Source organism: Phalacrocorax aristotelis, chromosome 7 (assembly GCF_949628215.1).
Source record: "Phalacrocorax aristotelis chromosome 7, bGulAri2.1, whole genome shotgun sequence".
Taxonomy (NCBI): domain Eukaryota; kingdom Metazoa; phylum Chordata; class Aves; order Suliformes; family Phalacrocoracidae; genus Phalacrocorax; species Phalacrocorax aristotelis.
The window spans coordinates 9532315-9555442 of record NC_134282.1 but is presented as its reverse complement, the minus strand read 5'-3'; the positions used below and the strand labels follow the sequence as shown (position 1 = coordinate 9555442).

The following is a 23128-nucleotide window of genomic DNA, read 5'->3' as shown; positions in this document are numbered from 1 at the left end:
AAGCATTCAAAACAGAATGACATTCAAAACATTTTGAACTAAGCACAGATGAAATAGCACTTTAAAGAAAAAAGCTTTTAATGTAATACTATAATCCATACATGGACTGTTTTAAAAAAAGAAAAATTAGAATGCAATGAAACCTTGAAGACAAGTATTCCAACATGGCTTTTATTTAACCATGTCCTGTAGTCTGAAATTTTAGTCGGTAGTGATGATGGATAGGCACAGAAAGTGAATAAAGATTAACTGAATGGGATGAAAGGCAGGAGAATATTTCTGAAGATTGTTTCCTCCCATAGTACAAATTTAACAAGTGTTTTTCAAGTTTACTTTAATTAAGCTAGTTACATTCTGTGGAAGTGTTGGTGAGGAGACTGCTGCACAGCTGGAATAACACAGTAAGTATAATTACTCACCACCCCCAATAAAAAAAAATATTTTGAGATGTTTCTACCAATAGCAAGAACAGTTTAAGTATTATTAAGCAGTATTTTAGCAGGTTTTTTGAATATCTGTTACCTGATAGGTGTTTAAAAAAAAAAAAGCTACAGCAGGACAAAAACCATACATCAACTAACATTGCTAGCATTGCATTTTTCTTATTTAAAAAGCTAACACTGAACACAGAATACCATGCATATACAGATATTACCAACTATGTTGAAATAACTGCTCTTCAGCATGAGGGAATTACCAGCTTACCCTAAAAAAAGTTCTTCCTCTAGCTAAATAAATGCTATACAAAACAAAACCAAAAGGGGAGTATGTTGGCTTTATCAATACAGATGAAAGTGTGTCAACTATAGCGTTCACTCTGGAATCGTGGAGCATAGTTTCTGGCACTTTCATTCTCCTGTGTTGTGATTAAGTCTATAATAGCTGTCAGTACTGCTGTATCCCTGGATTTAATAGCATTCCAGTCCACGGGATGTGGATTTTCTATTTTTTCTTGTAGAAGATCATCGAGCTCTTGTCTTAAATTCTGGAAAGAGTGTTGAAATAAAGAAAAAAGAAAAGTCAGAGCTACACACAACATAACTACAGTAGGTTCAAATCCCTTGGGCCCTCTGTTGTCCTATTCTTTACACCTGCTCTCCTATCAAATCACTTTAACATTACTATCTTCAGGATCAAAAGCTGCTTCTCAGAAATTAGCACTTTTACCTTTTGTGACAGATGACCATCTCTGGATATGATAGCCTTTAATAGCCTATACATACACTAGCTGACCATTTCAGGATTAAAAATATTTGTGTTAAAAAAAAAGCGTCAAACATCATTTCTAGGATCTAATATTAAACAGAGCTCCTTTCAGCTCCTCCTTCCACTGGAACTTACTACTGCTAGCTGAAGACCCCATCCTCATGTTTCCATATCCAATGTGGCCATTTCATGGACTGCTCAAGTCATCCTACAGCTTTCGCTACAGAAAACTAGAGAGATTAAACTCTTCAAATCTATCACTGTAAGACATGTTTATAAATGCTTTAAATTCACCTTATGACTCTCCTCTGGAGCTTCTACAGTTTTTCAATATGCTTATGAATTTTTCAGCAGAGGCTGCACCAGCTGAACAAGAACATCACTGCCAGATTCCTGATGCCTCAACAGACACCCAGCCTCATTCTCATTAGTCAAGTTATTAAATTGGAAACAAATAAACACACACCTGACTGCCTTCTCCTAAGGACAAACATAAGGGGGTGCTTCACTGTTTACTTGTGCCCAGTTTACCCTGAGAAACAGACTGTTCAGAATGTTATTTTTACTTCTGCATTTTAACTTGCATTCATCTACACACCTTCAGTAGATCTCTGTTTACTTTGTGTACTTGAACTGCTTACTGGGAATACATTTAAAACATCATCTCACTGTAGTGATAAGTCAGTAGATACACAGTAATATCAAATATAGAAATCTCCAAGAAGAATCGGTGTTGCACTAAGTCTTCCATATACATTATTATTAAATATAGTCACCTTAACTAAGTGAGCTATTCTCGCTGGAGACTGGAAAACAATCCATTCATCCACAGCAATGGTATCCTGATCCTTATCCTTCTGAATGGATATATCTCCTCCAAAGAACAAGAGACAGTATGGAGAGACCTCTGTACAGTCATACAAGTAGATCTGCAAGAAGACAAAGTTGTCCAATCACCCTTCCAAACATCTTAAGCAACATGAGTAAGCCTTAATGAAACTCATAACAGAATTCCAGAAGACCATTATTCAGAGTCATTCATAAATTTGCAAGACATATCTGAAGCAACTCAGTTGGAAAAGTTACATGAAATCAGATTAAACAGGAGTAAAAATGGTCCCAGATACAGCCCTTCACGCAAAGTGGTGAAAACCAAATCAACTATTCCATAACAATCAGAGGAATTTTTCTTTTCTGGCATTTTCAAAAGTGCTACACTGGATTGAAAATTAAAATAATAATAGTAACTATACCTGTCATTGCCAGAACCTTTAAAAGAACAACAACAACACAACAACAAAACCAAACACACAACACAACCTCCCCCCCACTCAACCAAAAAACCAGAAGTCAGTATATTAGTCATTTGTGGAACAACAGCACCAGTATCACAAAGACCATAATCTAACGGCATGTAAAAGAAATGACCCAAGACAGGAAGGTTTCAAACAAAGGCAGTGTTCACACCCACTCTGAACCTTAATCCAACCTTACTAAAGAGCTACAAAAATAAATTACACAAATATAAACCTTCACATACACTGCTAGTTCTCATCTTCAAATGGTACACCAGCCAGTTATAATGGAACTCTGTTTCTTCCACATTAACCGATTTAGGATGAATATTAACTGTTCCATCTGTCTTGGTGCAAACTTTCACCCTTAAAAGAAAAAAAAGTTTTTATTTTAGGATTGAAATAAGATCTTGAAAGTTTAACACAATCATGTCCCAAGTTAAAAATCCTCCGATTATCCACTAGTGTTCTAAACTGTGGAAGTCCCTCACCTCGAGGGCTGTGTGCAGTTATGGGTGCCGCAGTACATTAAGGATACAAAGCGACTAGAGAGTGTCCATAGGAGGGCCCCGAAGTTGAAGAAAGGTTAGAGAGGAAGCCGTATGAGGAGCAGCTAAAGTCACTTGGTTTGTTCAGCCTGGAGAAGAGGAGGCTGAGGGAGACCTCATGGTGGTCTGCAGCTTCCTCACAAGGGGAGGAGGAGGGGCAGGCCGCTGATCTCCTCTCTGGTTACCAATGACAGGACCCGAGGGAATGGCAGGGAGATGTGCCAGGGGAGGGTTAGGTTGGATATTCAGAAAAGGCTCTTCCCCCAGAGGGTGGTAAAGCCCTGGAACAGGCTCCTCAGGGAGGCATCACGGCACCAAGCCTGGCGATATTCAAGAGGCACTTGGACAAGGCCCTCAGAGACATGGTGTGAATTTGGGGTTGTCCTGTGCAGGGATGGGCGTTGGACTGGATGGTCCGTGTGGGTCCCTTCCAACTCAGGACATTCTGTGATTCTGTGAGTACAGGGACATTCGAGGAAACTTTAACTTATTTCCCAAAAGATTAAAACTGAATCTACAGTATGAGTTTTTAGACATCTCTCTGCACTTAAGCTTGAATTCTTTGCCAAATTTACCCCTTAATAAACCCTGTCATCCTCTGAAGCAGAAAAACCAAGTGACATTCTTTTTGCAAATGAAGGACTAGCTGTACCACTGTCAACCAGTCTGGAGTGGTGCACCTCTCTTTGTACCATGTACCTTTGAACAAATTTGACTCACAGGTTAATGTTCAACTGCTTTGGCCATACTTACTACCCAAAATCACACTTCCCTTCTTATGCAATAATGCCATCAGACAATAAAAAGCAGAAAGCACGCACAATATGTATGAAACACAACTGTTCTCTTCCTTCCTACATTTCAGCGACCTAATTCTTTGGGTGTGGATCACTGAGCTGTCTACCCCCTGTGTGCAGAAGTATTTTGCAAAACATTAAGTTCAGTGTTTTGAAACAGAAACAGCAGTGGGAGAGCTTCTCCAGGAAAGTAGTTAGCATAACAAGCATCTTGTTTAGTGGATTGTAAAACGGAACTTTCCTGGGCAGCTCCACCATGCGGCAAAGATACAGTGACACAGTAATTTGATTCATGTTTGCAAACTTACTGCGTTTAGGAGACTCCAGTGCACCCAACTCAGTTTAAAACAGAGTATCAACAGACTAGCAGCATCAACTATGGACGGGTCTAAATTACACAGTCTAAGGTAGAATTTTGACTACCTATTCTTACTCCTTTCACGGAAATAACCACTTGAGGTTTTTTTTTGCCTTTTTTTGTTAGTTTTTGATTATAGGCCTAATGATTGATCCTAGCTTGCTGTTTCTACATTACACACCCAAAAAATCTCTACAAATGTTCAACCCTTCATTCTGTCTTAAATCGGGTCCACAAAGAAGGATTTCTATGTTCTGAAGAGTATACTGTTAGTTTGAGTAACAGTTTATAAGGATAAATAGTCTGATAATAAGTAGCAATAAATCAACAGACTGGAATTTCTCAGCTCTATGTAGCCACATAATAAGAAAGGATAGTGTTTCAACTGCTGCTGTGGATCGAAGATGATGGTAGGACTCCTTTAGCAGCAGCGTTATAGATATGTTGTAGCATTATCATGATAAGGTGACAAATTATTTCACAGACTAGCAGGTATCCAAATGTTAAAGTAAAATCAACAATCCATGCTCTCATCTACCTGTTTCAAATGAAGTAACGCACACCCACGATTAAGCTATATGGAGATCCATTCACGCACTCAAGCCCATGCTTCACCTTGCCAAACTACCTAACGTAGAAAACACCTCAAATACAAACCAACATTAAACCAAACCCTTACATTTTTCTCTTTTTGCTGAAGCTTGGCCGGATCTTTGCAACTTTTGGATATAAACCAGCACAGATGACCGCTTTGAGCAGCTTTTCATTATCTGTAGAGGACAGCAAAGTAAATGATGCAGTTCTGCAAATTGAGATTTCAGCTATCAGAAATTTTCCATTTCCTTTTGCTGTTTACCTGAGTTGATATTAGATTTGGGATCCTTGGGGTCTCTGCTATTCACAAATCCAGCTGCAAGGAGATGCTCAGCAAACTGTCCCTTCATGTTATGCAGCATCTAGGAAACATCCAAAAATGTCCCAGGATATTGCTGTGCCAAAAGGCCTCTCCCCTTTTCCCCACAGACATGATCCTCTTTTTTAAACTGTCAGGATGTTACCTGGAGTGTATTTGAAGACAGGAAATATTCCCAGCAATAGTCTTTCTCAGTTCTGAAACCACGACGCCGAGTCTCTTCCCAGCCCTAAAAGACAAAACCATACTTAAGGCATTTGGAAGTGAACATATACTACAGAAGTAAGGACTGCAAAAACTGGAAGTCAACAAACAATATAGTTACATTTTTCTCTACAAGAGAGAAAGTAAATCCTTTGATCTCTCTGTTGATATATATGCAGCCCAAGTAGAAAAGTACAACTATATAACATTTTGAATCAAAAACTTCATTTTTCCATGGTGAGGACTGAAATCTAGCTATGTTTGCCAGAACTTCAATTGTTGCTATTAAAAGTCCTGGGCAGAAATGGCATTCCAGGCCATTTATTTCCTCTTCTTCTCACCCCAACACTATACAACTAAGTCTCCAAGACTTTTGAAGTCAGCTTCAGCCTCTTGTAGAGGGCCAAAAGGACAAGACTTAATGACTTCAGCAAGGTAACTACAACATTACGTTTCCTTTGTCTCTTTCATAGACTTATAAAAAAAAAAAAAATAGGTTTTTGAGCCTGAAAACAAGATTCCTCAACACTAGAAGGGTGAAAATTAGTTTGGTTTTATGTTTCTTAGAAGCTGAGAAAGAAATACTTCAGAGCATAAACTGATCAGATTTTCCTTAGAATAATCCATATTACTCAAACTAAAATTCTAGAAGAGGAAAAAACCAAACAACAACATTAAAGCATGCCTACCGTGAAAGCATTCACCACGGTTAGATGATCACTTTTAGTGTTCTTTGACAGTTCCTTTCTTCTTGCATCTGCTACTTTCTCTTTGCCCTAAGAATAATTAGAACCCATAAAGTATTCGTGACTGACACCCGTTCTTTTCCTAATTAAGGTACATATATACAGCAATACTTTGTATGCTATACACAGGAAAATTAAAGCTACTTCCAATATTCTGTAGGCAAAGACAACACACACTTCATGGTATATGAAGGCAAACTTTTACCAATAAAAATGTAAACAACATGAAAATAAGATTAAAGTGCTTTTAAACTATAACATCTCAGTAAGTCCCAATATCCTTCTGAGATTCTTAAATTCTTATGTGTAATTCTCTTCTTAGAAACTTTACCAGGGGAATGACAAAAGGGTCCTTGAAGCTGAGGCTAGCTGCAATTGTAAGTACTGGATCCAAGCAGCAGAATAAAGCTCCAAAGAGGATCATTTTTCCAATATGTGGTTCAACTGGTAATCGAGCTAAATGGACACCTAGTGGAGTCAGTTCTTCTTGTCTGTCCAAAGCGTTCTGTCAGAAGAAGGAAAAAAAGAAAAGGAAAAGAGAATAAGCACGGTATCTGAAATGGGGAGGATTTCCCCAAGATAGCCACTAGGCTACCTAGAGAACAAAGGAATGCCTAATGGCTGGAGCACACAGCTAGCTGTAATGAGGTATGGTAGGAAAGTGATCAAGCAAGTTATGGAGAAATTGAAGCATTCAATTAGATCCAAGAAAACAGCAGTCATTTTTAATCATGTTTCAAGTAGTTAATAGTGTCATTAATCTCTCCTTCCCCAGCACCCAAAGGAGCAATGACATACAAGATCTTTCTCCTACAGGCCTTATTTGCCCACAGAAAGAGTATCAAACTCTTCACTAATTTGACTGAGATAGGAAGGCTTGGTGGATGCAGCCATGAGCAGGGTAGTTCAGAAGCAGTGAGTTAAATATCTGCAGGGAACTTAAATGCAAAGGGCATGTATATGTTTTGAGTAATTTAGAAAGTTCCTCAGGAACTACTCTATGCAGCCCATAATTTCATGTAATACATGATCTTTATTTCCTCTGTTCAGTGAAGATATATGAAGGGTCTACACAATATGGTAAGGAGTTTCAAGTCTCCAGACCTGTAGAATCACAACTGTTGGATAACACACAATGCAGTAACATGGTTCTAAACAGATTTTTCCTTGCATGTACATTAAGCAATACTTTACCAGCTCCATTAGATGATTTATGGCCAACATTACAGCATCACGAGATGGTGGGTCCATTAGTTTACTCAGAAAATAAGCAATTCCACCAAGCTTTAGAATCTGCAAGGGGGGAAAAAAAAAAACAAAACCCAAAACATAAACCTGCAGCAACTGGAGAAAGACAGTTATCTAAAATTAGTAAGCAGTGACCACACTAATTTAAAAAAGTGTGAATAATTCAGAGCTTGAGTTAGGATTTCACTAATTAAGAATTATGGAGAAAAATAAGAGGTTTTAGTGATGCAATCTGAAACATAAGGATCTATCCTTCATTCAGTATGCATACACATGGTAATCCTTATGCATGCGTATGGAATTCAATACAAACTGCCAAAACAGAAACTCAAGTCAGTTCTAAAACTACTTTTTAGTAAAATTCTTTTAAGATATCATATCCCTTGACTCATTGGCATTCTCACTGAAGCTCCTCTGATTGAATGATATTTGGCGGGAAATGAGGGCTAAGCATAGTCTAAATTTTTGTTGATACACTTCAGCTTTTATTTATACTAGACAATCCTCTTTTTTCCTGGGTTTGATGTATCTAAATACAAATATACCTTTTGCAAAAATTGCTGCAATGATTAGCTAAATATATAGTACTTCAGGTGTAACAGAACTTCAACCTGAAGACAACCATAGGCTAACAGTTGCATTAACTTAATCTCTCAACCTCTTATTCCAATGGAAAAGTAAAAAATATGTTTGAAGATTCAGATATTTACCTTGATTTGTAAACAGAGTTCTTCCAAAGGTGTCCTCAAGATCTCTGGTAACTGATAATCATCTAGAAGGCTAGCACGTAGTCCATTATATAGATGATAACAGTGGCCTGGCTGAACTCTGGAATTATTTAAATAAACAAAGGTAATTTTTTCTCCTATGACACTGCAATATTATGATTTTGTGTGTTTCTAAAAAGCTTTCCAAAGCACCTCAAAGAATTAGAACTGAAGTGTATTCAATTCTAGAAGCCATTTCAGCTTTCTGAAACGCAGACCCATCAACAGGAAAAAAAGGCATGGAGAACACAGAAACCTCCTATCAGCTGGTCAAACGGAGTAATGAAGAGACCAGAGAAGAACTGGAAGTCTGAACAAGAGAGAAAATATTCCACGAGGTATTTTGAGAGGGACAGAAGTTTAAAAAAAAAAAAAAGGAATTTGGTATATAGCTAAGTGAATTTAATTTGTAGGCAATTTTCACTTTAATGTATCACAGCCTCATAAATCAGGTGCGAAGGCAAACACTACCGACAAAAATTTTTTAAAAATGCTGACTTATTCTTTTATAAAAAGGAGGGAAACTCGTGGAGTTAAATGCAGCACAAGTCAGTTTCCTAGAAGGACAAAGAAACCATTCCTTCCATAAGAACAGCAGACAGTTGTGCTAGCATCTGTTACTCATACGTTCAGAAGCGAAGTTGTATCTTCAGCAGCACGGGCTCCAAGACTGACACAGAATTAACATCACACAACTTTTCTAACTATCCCCGTTATTCTTACCTTCCTGCTCGACCTTTCCTCTGCTTGGCATTAGCTTTACTAACCCACTCTGCCGCCATTGTGCTAATGTTGTTCTGTGTGTCAAAATGAGTTTCCTTTATTTTTCCACCATCTATAACAAACACGACGTCATCTATTGTAATGCTGTTTAATAAAAGAGAGATAAAAAACATGTAACTCTTCATCTTTGCAAGCTTGACCTAGGATTTGAAAGGGGATTAGCCTCTCTTTACCCACTGTTAAACTGTGAGCCAACAATCAGAAAATTTGTGTTTGGATTTTCATTAAAAATTACATTACTACGCAGTTCAAGAAACAGCTCGCTTTATTCTCCTAGGTCTGGCAGAAGTCACCACATGGGGTTATGAAGTCTGCAGAGAGGACAGGAAGCTCAGATTTATCACATACAACAAAGGCATGTCTTTATAGTAACATCCACGTTTTAATTGTTTAAAACAATTAAAGGAAAACTCCTGTTTAGCCTATAAACATTTCTAAAGATCAAGTGTTATAAATGAATGGTACAATACAAAACGTATTTTGGAAACATCAAACAGGTTTATACTTAACACTATTTTGTTAAACATACAGCTTTTTTTGGTCTGTATAGCTAGCTATTTACCTAGTCTCAGCAATGTTGGTAGCAATCACGATCTTCCTTACTCCTGGCGGGGTCTTCTTAAAAACCTGTAATTATCCATGACCCATTTATATATTTGCCAAACCCAAACATATACTTAACTAATCTTTTTGTAATTATAAAATATTACAATAAAAGAAAAGCATACCTGAGTCTGGTTAACAGTAGGCATCAATGAATGTAAAGGTATGATAATAAACCTATCTGAAAATTAAAAATCAGTAAAAGATATGGCGTAAGCACAGAAACTTTAAATTTACAGGAAAATCAACTATGCAGACTAGAGAAAATATGCTGCAAGTAAGCCTACTGTTTCTTATCTGAATTCACAGATATATATATATATCATAATGGTAAATTCTAAAGCAAAAAGGTAAAAAGGAATTTTTTTTATTACACTACAATGACTTGACAAGTTTAAGAAAAAATATTAAGTTATGTATAGTAACGTATATTTAATTTCTAAATTCTTAAATGTTTTAATAATTGCCCAAGTTTATTAAACTGACACTTTCCTCAATCTTTCCATGAATTGAAATTCTTCATCTATGCAATGTACCCAACATGACTATTCAGTTAGTTGTCTTAAAGTTCAAGGGCATAGTTAGACAAGTTAGATGAAAATATGAGTTAGACAAACAGGACAAATTAAAGTGTATCAGACAGGCGTAGGATATTTTCGTGTCCTGTTAAAAAAGCTTTGAGGAATAAGTACGAGTTAAAAGAACTATCAGCAAAGCAATAAACAAGCTGCTGAAGAATCAAGAAAAGAGGAAATGAACATAGAATGAAGAAAGAGGGTTTAGTTTTGGATGGAAGTTATCATAGCTACAAGAAAGGACAAAAGGAAAAAGACACAAGTCAGATTCTTTTTCAGACTGTTCACTCCTACACTGAGGAAAATGAGTTATCATTAGCAGATGAAAGATACCACACAAATGCAAAAAATGCTGAACACACTGAAAACATTTTGAGAGGAGACACGAGGGAAAAAAATCCAGTGTAATGCCAGCAATCACATGCGAAAACTGAGAGTTTGCCACTAATGCTACTGCTAGAATTCCCATTTAAAGGTTCGGTTTTACCTGACTTAAACATGACTTGTGACATCAAGAGATCATGCAAAGTGCTGATGTTGTCCCAGCCTGGAAGAAACACTAGAATTGCACCATCCTATGTATAAAAGAAGTAGTGAAGGGGAAAAGAGGTTAGAATAAATCATATGCTATGCAAAGAACCAGCTACTTGCACACTGACACATGTATGTTAGACAGGTGATATTTGAAACCTCATTGGCTCAAATTTGGAACAAAGTTTGTAAGATTGTTTTCTATAAAAGAGTTAGCTACATATGCTTCTCTCAGCATAATACATAAAAATTTGATTTTAAACATTTTTCCCCTGCAATGTTCTAAACACAACCATGTCAACACTAGAAGAATTTGAGCTGTAAATAAAACAGAAACTAACGTATAATTTTCAGCACAGGAAGAACAAAATATGAAACAGCAACTCATCCTCATTAACCACAGCTTAAGTGATCTATCAACTGAAATATTAAATTATTTAATATTTTAAATAATCAAAATTCTCTTTAAGGAATCAGCCAAGGTATCAGCTCATCCACAGATGTTTCTGAACACAGAAACAAATATAAGCTTCAGGTTATTACAATCTACATACACTATACCTATGGTAACAGAAGCTATTCTTACTTCATGTTTGTCACTGCTCCAGGCACAGAGATCCTTCTGATGATATTATTACTAAATAACAAGGTAAGGCACATTTGGGGATAACTTAATGCAGCTGTATTAACTACTAATCTTGATGAACTGGAAGTTGGAAGAGTCTCCTGGCTGTGTGTTGGGTAAGTGTGACCAGACTTTTGCTAGGCTCTAGAAAAATTCAGTCTTCACAGCATCTAAGTCGTATTTATATTACTCAGGCAGAAAAACCATTAAAGCCAACTTCACAGGGTAGACATGAGGCAGCAAACATCAACTCAATGTATTGCTCTTGCCTTCTCCCTCACATTGCTGAGGAATTAAGAATAGAGACTTAGGTTTTCAGACAGTTTTTGCCAACTATTTCACAAAACATAACTTTTACTACAGGCTACAAAGAATAACACCTTTGACAAACATACAGCAAGAACTAAAAGTTAAATTTGTAATTATCTTATTTACCATCAAATAAGTGTGTAAGTAATTTGAAGGCTTATTTAAAAGCTTATCTGAAAGACAAAAACGCAGCAACCTAAATCAAAATGGCACCCAAACCTTCAGATTGTCTATCCTGTCTTATTTACGAGACAATCCCTAGCGTCACCGAAAGGATTCAGGCTCTTGTTTTATCCCTTGCTCAGAAGGGACCATAAATGAGCATATCAAATGTATCTGTAAGCTTTCCAAGTTTCTTATGTAGACAGCTCTTATTAATGCCCACAACCCCTATTCAAGAAAATGCTCTCCTTTAAACATGGATCCTATCCCATCATTTCAATAAACACTGTAAGTAACCACATGCTAAATTCAGGGCTTAAGTAGTAATTAGATACTTAAACCTGTTAGATTACTTCTCCGAGGAGCAAAACAAAAAAATTCTTCTTTAAATCTGTAAGATAAGTGAAACTAACTACCAGCTCTGACATTCCCAACAGCCACTCACAACAATTCAGTCACATCATTAAAATGTGATGATAGGAGACAGATGTACCTCTTCTTCCAAAACAATGTGTCTGATAAGTGCTGCTATAAGGTCAAGGTCGACCTTGTCATCATCCATCATTTCCAAGGCATCTATAGTACTTGCTGAATACCTATAGGCATTGAAAGCGTACATGTTGGTAACTCATTAACATACAAAGTCATACGCTCATGTTTCTGTTATAAGGCTCTGCAAGCACACACCTATGTAACCCACTACTGTTCAGTTTATTTCTTTGGAGGTACAGTAATTGAACAGACAATACACTCTTCAGATTTAGCTTAGTGCTATTATCGTCAGTTTAGAACGGTAAGTTTAAGAATTATAATATTATGACTGAACTGCATTTGAAGCATTTACATGATCTCTCTCCTCCTCATGGATTACCTAGGACCTAAACAATATGAGTTTACCCCCTTCAATTTATCTCTAACTCACCATGAAGCAAGTCATCTGTTCAGCCCTTTGATTTCATGAAAGCTAACACTATGTACAGAATTGCCAATTGGCTCAGAGGACATGGAGGGAAAGTGAAGGAGGAGTACAAGTGGGACAAGCAGAGCACGGGATAGGCCGGACAGAAATGCAGCATTGAGGACTTTTCCCTTAGAAAAGGGGGACAGAACTGAGCCACCTATATTCACTACTGTTACTGAGCTGGATATATACAAAGTCCCAAAATGCACAGGACAAATAAGACAGGAGGAAAAACAAAAAGATGCTGTTCCTGAAATAAATCAGCCAGACTATTCAATTACTCATTTCATCCAGATTACCAAAGAGGTCAAACGCTGGCAAGCAAAAGAATGTTTCAAGTGGACAATCTCTAGCAGGTGCTCACGAGGCAAAATTATTTAGCTTGGCTTTAAACCACTCCAGAGGAATATTAAAATATTCTGAGGAAAAGGTGGTGGAGGTTTGTTGTTTTGTTGGGTTTGCTTTTGGGTTTGTGGGGCTTTTTTTGTTGGTTGGTTGGTTTTTTTGTGGGTTTTTTTTTGTTTGTTTGGGTTTGGTTTTTGGTTTTCTGTTTGGTTGTTTTTTTTTTTTAACCAGCACATTTTGTATTATGTTGATTATGAGACTAAAATACTGTGAGGTGTCTCCCAAAGAAAAAGACTGAAGACAGAGAGAATTCATAAGAAGAGGACTGACAACCAAAGCTCAAGAAGCCTAACATTATGCTGAAGACTGTAATGGACAATACCAACATCAACAGCAAGCGACTCAACAGCTCTAAGTTCTCTTACAGCTTGCACATGCAAAGGAAGCGAGTTTTTCTGTGGTAACTCTAAAGCACTTCAATGGTTGCCAGCCAACTGTACTGGCAACTCCATCATTATTGTTTTCCTATCACATCATTTATAAAAGCACAGGAATAGAATACAGCACCAATTTACGTGCCTCAGTTAAGAAGTGTCTAAAATCTTAACGCAAAAGAGTAACTTGAGAACAACCTGCCCCGCAGCTGCCTTAAGTAGTCTGGCCATCGCTCCCTGTAGATTTCCTCTTTTTCTTCTTTTTCTGGTCTGCTTACATGTCCTTGCATAAAGCCTTTCTTCCACCGTGGCCGACGGTCTGTGTTCTCTGGAGTATACCTTATAATTAAATAACAAATATAATTAAATTTTGCAATGAAAGTAATTTAAAGCCAGCTGCATAGTAGTTTTCCAAACTATGGTCAGTATGCTGCACTTTAGCTATGCCATATAAATAAGATTCTTACACTTCTTTTCTGAAAGAAATCTTATTTATAAAAACAGGTACTATCTCTAGTAAGCATGAAAACGTGTAGAATAAAAACCCTGAACAAACAGAAAGACTAGCTTGATTTACTAGCCTGAAAATTCACCACATTGAAAAACAGACAAGGGTTTTTTTCCCTCCTGAAGTCAGCATTTCTAGGTAGCTGTGTGTCATTTTTAGTTACTGTAAAAGCTACTAAACTTCTTTTGAAAGTTTTTCTGTTGAAAAACACAGCTAATTCTTCCACAGGCTAGTTATACCAAAGATAGTCCTTGAAAAGACATACTAACCAAAAAACCCCAAAACACTACCTATAACGATGTTCAGAAAACACACTTACCTCAACTTCTCAATTACATCTTCAAGAAGATATTCCACCACAGGGAAAGTGAACCCAGGTATGTGAATCATTGGGCAATTATCTGTCGAGGAAGGCGTAACTCAGTTTTTAAACAGGAAATAAAATACAGAAATAATAGAGGCAATACACTTTCTTCATTATTTTTGCAATACAGTTGCCAAGTTTATAGGGTTTTTCCTGCTTATTTTTAAATTCTCACAGAAGAGGCCAAACTGAACTCCAAATAAAGCTGCTGAATAAAGAAAGCATAGGTAGTAAGCCGTCTATTGCTCTCCAGCATGTTCATCTGGTTCCAGCTACAGGATAAACTGTACTGGAAGACTGAACAACTAAAGGCTTCAATCTGGTTGCCCACTCACACCAAGACTTCTAAAATACAGTAAAATTAGCAAATATTTAATAGGAAAACATTCTGGAGATACTGTTTCCACAATATGTCTGAAAAGCAAATACAAAAGCTCACGATGAGATAAAACTAAGGAAATCAGCATCTCCAGCAGCTGGTAACTATTTGTAAAACTGACGCCATTACCACTTGATAAAAATCCATCCTAAAATTTGAGAACTGCATTATACTGTAGGAGCCTAAATTACTTAAGGGGGACATTCATAGAAAGTATTTCACCTACCAAAATACTCCGAAAACTTCTCTGCGTTTAAAGTAGCACTCATTAGTATTACTTTCAGATCCAAACGAATATTCAAAAGATCTTTAATAATGCTCATTAAAACATCTGACTGAAGATTTCTTTCATGAATTTCATCAAGGACTACATGACTAATACTGGACAAGTGCCTAAAATACAAAAGCAGGAAGTTACACATTTGTTTTTAGAAAAATTAAAAAAAAAGAAACAAAACAGAGCCGAGGCTGTTGGAAACAGCTCAGTAGTCAAGTCGTTTTGTAATTGTATTGAGTTTCTTATTAAATAGAAAAACTTACTTATCTGACTGGAGCCACTGTAGGACAATTCCTGTGGTACAGTATAAAATTGACCCTTGTTTCCTTGGTAACCGACTGAAAGAGATACATTAAGAATTTCTCAGTTCTCTTCTGTATTTTACAAAGTACTTTAAAAGCTTAAATCAAAATGCAGTCATTATAAGACATTATGAAGTAGGCCTCATCCTGTAACTTGCTCACTTACAGTTCAATTGGTGGAACAAGGAATTAGGCCACACTTGCAGCATTTTTGTTGATGAGGAATGAACTACTCATAATCTGACAGCAGCCCTGACTTCCCAGACATCATTTTTCATCATTTGCACATTGATCTGCTGACCCCAAGTTCTTGCAGCTAAGCTCAGCACAGATGACAGCTAAATATACAGCAGTATATCATTCTTGATTAAAGAAAAATATAAATGAGATTCTATAAACTCAAATTAAAATGCTGAACGGACTAAGCTGTCATCTCTCGCCAGCAGTCTTTCTTCAACAATAACTGAGATTCCATTTTTTGCTGGTAACATTTCAGATTTTTTAATTACAGATGACTCCAAATGTAATAGCTTTTGCTCTATGGCACTAGGTTTACAAACTCTTGTCAATGCCCCTAACTTTATTACCCGATCCCAGTGGGATTACTCAATAGATAGAAAATACATAGTTTTCCACAGAAATATGGCTTACAGCACTGTCTCCTTCAGCATTTCCATTTTTTCTTGAACCTCATGGATTAGGGACATCAGTTTTGTCTCTACCTATAGCAGAGCCTTTATAGAAGAGCTGAAAAAACAACTTACTAGACAAAGTAAAACTTGGTGCTAGCCATTGTTACACCCCGCATAAAAACACAATAACTGTACTCAAACTTTTTGCTAAATTTCAAGAAACCTTATTCCCTTCACCAGCTATTCACAGGAATTCCTTTCGGAGAAAACAACATAGATGACTGCTTTCATACTGATAAGAACTACTTTACAAATTCTCTTACATGAATAACAATAGGTACTACTTTACATGAATGCACAAAAACTGCCAAGGGAGCATCTCTTACCTCTGTAGACGAATTTGGTAGCCTGTACTCTTGCCATTACCGCATGCTTCTGCCCTTTCAGCAGCAACTCTCTCAGCCACCTTAGAAAAATAAATTAAAAAAAAATAGTGCATTAAAGAAAATAAAAAAAAAATAATCCCACGTGGCTGATCTATGATTTAGCTACCCATCAGCAGGAAATACCCCAAACCAAGATGTTACGTAAACAACAAAGAAACACCCTGAAAAATCACTTTTTCTCCTCCACTGAGGATAGTGTTTCCTGTCAGCAACTAAAACCCAGGTTTCTAACCCATGACATATTTTAAAGGAATACAACCATTTAGGCATCAGCAATACACTCGCTCTTTCTGCAGGGCAAGCTTTTCCTCATAGGAGGTAAGGTTCTATAATCGTTTGACACTTAACAATCAAGAAGAGTAATTGCTGTGTACTTAAAAGCCAAATTATTTCTTACTCATTAATATACCTCTAGAGGGCCTGACACAGCATTAGTGTTTACCTGAATTCATGTTTGCACTGCCCAAATCCATTAAAGTCACAGGTATAAACCTTGATTAAATTCAGGAAAGAATGAGGCTTGCAGTGTCAGTACTCCATTAATGACCAAAACTTATGAAATATAAAATTAGTATATACTAACACAATTGTTATTTGCAGTAGAATCTAAGATGCCTGAAAACTGACACACAAAAAGCATCTTCACTGTCCACAACAGGCTGAAGGCTTATCTTAAGCTTTAAACTTAGTATGAGTACATGTGACAGCAGAGCAGCTTGAGAGGTGCACAGCACCCGTCTGGCCGTTTGGAATTTTTTCAGATCTTACCTACCAATAATCTAGCATATCGTACACTCAGTTCATAAGCTTGCCCACGGACCTTAGGCCCAGTAAGAAATATACTTTCATTCAATGATTGTGAGTAAGGCAGTAATTCATCCTCAGATTTACCAGGGAAAAAAAATAATCTCAAGAAGTTACTCAGTTTGTCAAAATGGCACTCACCGAGATGGCACTGATCCTCCTAGGCTGAGTACAAACAATCCTGCACATAGACCCTTTCCCTCGCTCTATGTAATCATCCAAGATGAACTGCGTAACTTGGGTTGTCTTTCCACAACCAGTTTCACCACTTATCACAGTTACTCGATTATTGTTTATAAGGTTTACAAGTTCCTGTTTCCAAACAAAGAGAAAACATTTATTGTATTATTGTTCAAAACAGATTTTAGAAGGTTTTTGTCAATTCTCTGCGACTGTGCAGTGAACTTCTAAGTGTCATAGCAACTAAAGAAACAGATACTCATCTGTTTCTCACAATACTAAGAAAAGTTTAGTTTAACACACAGAAGTAATTTCTGCACATTTGCACTTCACGTGTAAGGTTTAAAGCATATCCGTTCTGAATACTAGTTTTAAATACTTAAGATCCTGTATGAAAACAATATAAAATAACTAAAATAAAGCCTGAAATATATATTTAGACTTTTCTCCCTCTTACTTGCCTTCTGTATATCTTTGGTGACTGAAAATAAGCGCTTTCCCTGTTGGCCTCCAGGACTGTACTAACTGATGATTTTCGGCACAATATTTTAATATTTCTTATACCGACAGGAACAGCTCTCTTACACTCTCAGCCTCTACCTCCCAATCCAAAGGACTGCAAAGTGGAGGTATAACTATTTTAAGAAACAAACATTAACAGGAAGGACCACATTATGACGAATACATTAACTTTAGAAAGGAAGCTCACTAATCATTCGTTGAATCTTCAAAAGAAAACATAACAGAACACTCAATTCCTATTTCATACAGCTGACATCAAATGAAGGATTAACACTGATTAATAACCCATACTATCACTGACATTATACTTTGGGAAACTAATGGCAGTAAGAGCCAGCAGTACAGCATTAAGTCTGTGATTAAGACAGAAAAAGGTTTAATTGGCATTATATTAAATTCTAAATTGGGCAAATGTTCAACATATGGCCTCAAGTTTTTACATTTTTAAGAAAAAGAAAGCATGACAATTTATGTAGTGGTCAATCACTCTATACAAAATCCAAGTTGCTAGGAACATTTTAGAAGTTTAGCTGGCAGAGAAAGAAGAAAAGGCCTATACTTAAAACCAAAAGTAGTTAAATGTATCCAGCATTCAATACCATTCCCATGAATAATGCTGCCCCTACTGATAAAACTGTATACAGCCTCAGAGTAACCTCACACATAAGAAGTGAGCCCAAGCTACTTTCTGGAAAGAAGTCAAACCCAGTGTCAGAATTTGGGAGGCTTCAGCACCTTCATAAAAGGCAAAGGTTTCCTGTTAGTCCCAGTTACACAACTTTTTCTCCTGTTCTACAACAGAGCAACAAAACCACATATTCTTTCGAATTAAATACACATTTACCTGTCTCATCCCATATGAAGGGAGTTTCTCTCGGAATCTCTGGGGAAAAAGAAAATAACAGTATGTATCTTTAAACACATTTTCAAAACTGAAGTAACAGAACAGATTATGTCTATGATCTAGGCTAAACTGCGAAACAGCATGACAAACAGTTCGGCTAATACTTACATAGACACAGGCCCACTGGAATAAGTTTAACTCCATGCATGTTTTCAGTTGCATCAAATTTTGCAGAATTATTTAAAACCAACAGTTCAGTACGTGAAGAGGTATGTATGTACAGCTGCAAGACTAGGGCCTTGTATGAAGGGGACAGCCGTCTGCTCATGGCAAGACTGTTTTATTTGACAATTTTATATACAGCTATTAGAACAACATAAACTACATTTTTAAGAGGCAATTCCTTCAAAGCCCATTTTTGTGCTTTCAGTTTTAAATGTAAATGCAGGGATACAATCCCTTAAAATACAAATGGAAAAACCTACCCAACTAAACAATGTGCAAGCTTAAAATGTCAGATTTTATGCAATCAGAAATTGTCACTGAAAGCTTGTTTTTTAATCACTGTCCTATTGATAGGTACGCATTTTGCAAATGCTGAAGGTAATTTTTAGCCAAAGTAACATCATGACAACTTTGTAGTAAATAAATTTCAAGAAGTTATGTCTTCTGGTTAGTTTAATTTAAAAAAAAAAATCCAATCAAAAGCTTTCTACTTAACACAAGGAAAAGTACCTGCATTTCGATATATCTAGGATCAGATTTCTTCTTTCTTAAGTCTTCTTTAAGTTGCTCATCTAAATCAGTATCCTGCTCATTCTTTTCAAAGAGATATTCCACATCCCGATCAAGAAATGTTTTTTCTAAGACTGGTCTCTGTCTTACAGGAGCTTTTTCAGCTTCTGGTTTCACTTTTGCAGGCTGTTCTGGAGTAGGTCTGAAATAAGCGCAGGAAACAGAAACTTCAAAGATTATCCAAGATGCGCGTGGCCACTGTGAAAAGCACACCGGACCATTCAAGGCAAACCTTAAGTCTGGTTTTGAGACATTACATCCATGAGTTACTTGACCATCAGCTAACGAGAATATGACGTATGCCCTTAAAACAACTGAAGTCTGAAAATCACCAACCATCAAAAATTTTACATCGGTATGTAGAAATGCAACATGTTCTTTTGTATCATAACTCCAGAGAATTACTGCTTCACCTGCTGTCAGAACCACTGCCCTGTAACAGCACCATTCAGCCAAAGAGAGACCCAAACACCTCATCTCCACGGACTCAGAGTAACACACCTGACTGCTCACATCACTGCTATTATTTAAAATCCTTTAAGTGTTAAGAACGGACCCTCTTTCACAGGGGCCAAGAAAACGTTCCAAGACTGTACAATAACCGAAAAATGAAGTCAAATGCCACTCTGGAACAGTAATTCCTGAGGCCAGGGGAGTCCAAAAATTTCATGTATCTACTCTAGCAGGCCTGGAGAGCAATTACAGGGTTTTAAGTAAAAGTTTAACCCCCCAAAACTCAACAAGAATCTGGAAAAGAGTTTTACAGCAATGGTTACAACCAACTGATCAGCATGGCAATCCATGGAGAGAAAACTGAGTATACTTGTTAAGCTAATTCACTCACTAAATGTAAATACTTTCTGATATATCTTCCTACCAGTTTGTAGGAAGTTGGTTCAACTCAAAGTAAATAAAGGCATTAGTAACTGTTTCTCTTTACCCTTCTTCATCCCCAGACCACCAGGACATGGCTTCTTGCTCCTTTTCATTTTTAGTTTGGACAGTATTCAACAGCTGCACAATTTGCTCTTCCCTGCGTTCATCCATACGCACGACAGCTCTCTAGTAGAAAAAGTACAGTTGTCATCAACGCGTAATCAGGATATCTACAAATATTACATGATTAACACTTAAACGTCATTCTCCAACTAGCGAGACTCTTTGCTTGATCAGAAACTTCTTGGTAAGCCTCTCCTCCCGAGGAATCTCAACGCGCAGGGACAAGGACGCCTCTCCCATCCCGTCAGGCCGGACACTCAATAAGCGCCCCCACGTCTGAGGTACAGGCAGCCCCGCACCGGCGGCCTCGCACGAAGGGCGGGGGGCGGGGGCAGATGGGGCCTGCCCGGCCCGAACCAGGGGCTTCGTCGCCCCCCTCACCTCAGTTAAAGGCACCACCGAGGCCGGAAGCCTCCCCCGTCCGCCCCGCTCTCCCGGCACGAAAGGCCCCGCCGAGGGGAGCCCGGGCCCGCGGCCGCCCCCCACCTGCTGCCGGTCCGTCTCCTTGCTCTTCTGGCCCTGCTTCCGCGCGTACCACAGCCCGATCTCGCGGCCCTTCAGGTGGCTAGGGTGGCGCCCCCGGCCGCCGCGGCCGCCCTGTCCCCCCGCGGAGGAGGAGGCGGCGGCGGACCCGCCATCGCCGCCGCGGCCCCGACCCCAGTCCCGGCGGTGCTCGTAGCTCATGGCCGCCCGGCACCCGGCTCCCACCGCCGCCGCCCGCCGCATCCGGCACCTCACTTCCGCCCGCCGCCCCGCCCCCGCCGCCGGAGTCGTGGGTTCGAGTCCCGCCCCCGCCCCGCCCCCGCCCCGCCCCGCCGCCGGCGGCGTGACGTCACCGGTGTGAGGCCAGCCGCGCTCCCGTAGGAATGACACGTCATAGCGACGGAATGAGGCGATATATCACTGGAGTTCGTCTTGCATAAATTACCTCTTCTCGCTTCAATTTACAGATATTAGTTTTGATTTCCCTTCCTGAGGCGGCAGATAAGGTTGTAAGGAAGCTTTAAATGTTGGTCTCCATCATTACATATGGGGTTACAACCTTTCTCCGTACCACATGGGTGTTCTTATTTTTTCTTTTTTGAATGTAGTATACATAGCCAATTAGCTACGAGGTCTGGGTGTGTTGGCTGAGTGCTGCTGTGTGTGGTATGCTTCGTCCAAGTTCTCTGGAGTGTTAAATGAAAACTTTTAAATTAGGTAAAATCATTCACAGAATTATTACTCTTTCAACAGCTAATTAATCTTCATTTTGTTTCCTTGAATGCCATTGTGCAACTATAAATGCTTTCTTCAATCCTATTTCTTTACATATTATTTTGCCTTTTCTTCTTTGTTGGTATGATTTACATTTGTTTAAAAATTACTGGCATTCAGATCTCTGAAACACAATGTTACGCACTGATTTTCAAACTTCTTTCAGGTAAAGGACTGCTTCTTTCAAAGGAAACCATTTTCTCTTTTTTAATCTGCCTACAGTTTACCTGCAGTTAGTCCAGCAACTCCCAGCAGTTGGCTATGTAAAGAAATAAGAACTAGGTGCTTGAGTTAAAGATCCGTATTTTCTTTTTTCCTTTCCCCTCAAAAAAAGCTTTATGCATCCAAGTAGCCACTTGGCTTGCTGCAAGGCTTATCCTTTTCTATGCTTAAGGAAATGATTATTTCCATGGCCTTAAAACATGCAGACCCAAATCACAACGCCTTGTTGTAGCACACGTCTGTAGCCTTTTACTCAATGACATCTCAGGTTATGGAGGTGAGTGACAAGGCAGTCACTGGAGCTCTTCTTAGTGATCATGGCAGTAGGCAGCAGATGGCTGTTGGGGCCCGTTCCTCCAAGGACGACACCGCACCGCGCTGGGGATGAGACCCGTGGTGCACCACAGTGTCCTGCGCAGACCTACCAATTCACCCAGAGCTTATCTGTACATCTACAAAATGGCGCAGTGTCATGCTACGGTCTTGCACAGGAGCATTTGTGCAAGAAACATCCTGCGGTCTCTATAGCTATGCCCACTTCAGGTACAAGGAAGCTCAGATTTTAATTTGAATAAAGAGACAAGTAAGGAACAGAGAGCAAGATCTCTGAGTCATCAGCATAGCAAGTAGCTGAACTTTGGGTGAGGTTACCCAGAGAAAAGAGGGAGAAGGAGGGGACCAAGAACAGAGAGTACAAGGACTGAAGGGTACTGAGGAGGATCATTCGAAAGGCAAATTACAGGAAGGAGCGTGGGAGAGAAATGAGAAATCTAGGCAGAAATATACTCCTTCCTTACTTCTCCTCTTCTCATTCTGCATGTGTGGCTTAATGCAGACTAGGAAGCACACTCATTGACTTCTTGCATTTGTCATCCTGCATAAGCTAACAGTAATTTCATAGCATTCTTCAAAAGTCTCACAGTGACAACCAGCTAGGGAGTAAAACAGAGCCGAAGGAAATTAGCACAAAATAAATTCTCTGAAACCTAAGAAATGTTAAAAGATCCCCTGTTGAAGTATGTTGCTGTCATACCTATACAGGCCAAACAAGAGAGGATGGCACAAGTCCTTCTGAAAGGATGGAGGGGGTAGGATACTAGATGGGAAAACACACCCTGCTGCTCAGGTATGAACTTTCATGTCCGTGACACGACATTACCCACACACAAATGAGCTTGCCTTCTGGG

General features: G+C 38.5%; 1 protein-coding gene across 1 annotated transcript; it reads right to left on the bottom strand.

The window, feature by feature from the left end:
- Positions 1–54: 54 nt before the first annotated feature.
- On the bottom strand, positions 55–21197 carry DHX36 (DEAH-box helicase 36). Its single transcript, XM_075098641.1, has 25 exons — positions 20949–21197; positions 20404–20525; positions 19404–19605; positions 18669–18707; positions 17264–17434; positions 16259–16338; positions 15202–15276; positions 14888–15054; positions 14238–14319; positions 13609–13749; positions 12164–12266; positions 10531–10618; positions 9594–9649; positions 9428–9492; positions 8806–8949; positions 8026–8143; positions 7262–7360; positions 6399–6572; positions 6011–6097; positions 5263–5346; positions 5061–5160; positions 4884–4974; positions 2747–2867; positions 1983–2135; positions 55–985 (listed from the first exon to the last, which is right to left on the bottom strand). The coding sequence occupies exons 1-25, from the start codon at positions 21186–21188 to the stop codon at positions 800–802; spliced, it is 2988 nt and encodes a 995-aa protein (XP_074954742.1). The 5' UTR covers positions 21189–21197; the 3' UTR covers positions 55–799.
- Between the last annotated feature and the right edge of the window lie 1931 nt (positions 21198–23128).

Bases quoted from the DNA above. Each gene is read 5' to 3' on its own strand.
- DHX36 (XM_075098641.1), bottom strand. From the start codon at position 21,188: ATGCGGCGGGCGGCGGCGGTGGGAGCCGGGTGCCGGGCGGCCATGAGC. The intron at 8,950-9,427 runs GTAAATAGCTAG...TTTATTAAACAG, and splicing joins ACCAACATTGCTGAGACTAG to CATTACAATAGATGACGTCG. The intron at 7,361-8,025 runs GTAAATATCTGA...CCCCCCTTGCAG, and splicing joins AACTCTGTTTACAAATCAAG to ATTCTAAAGCTTGGTGGAAT.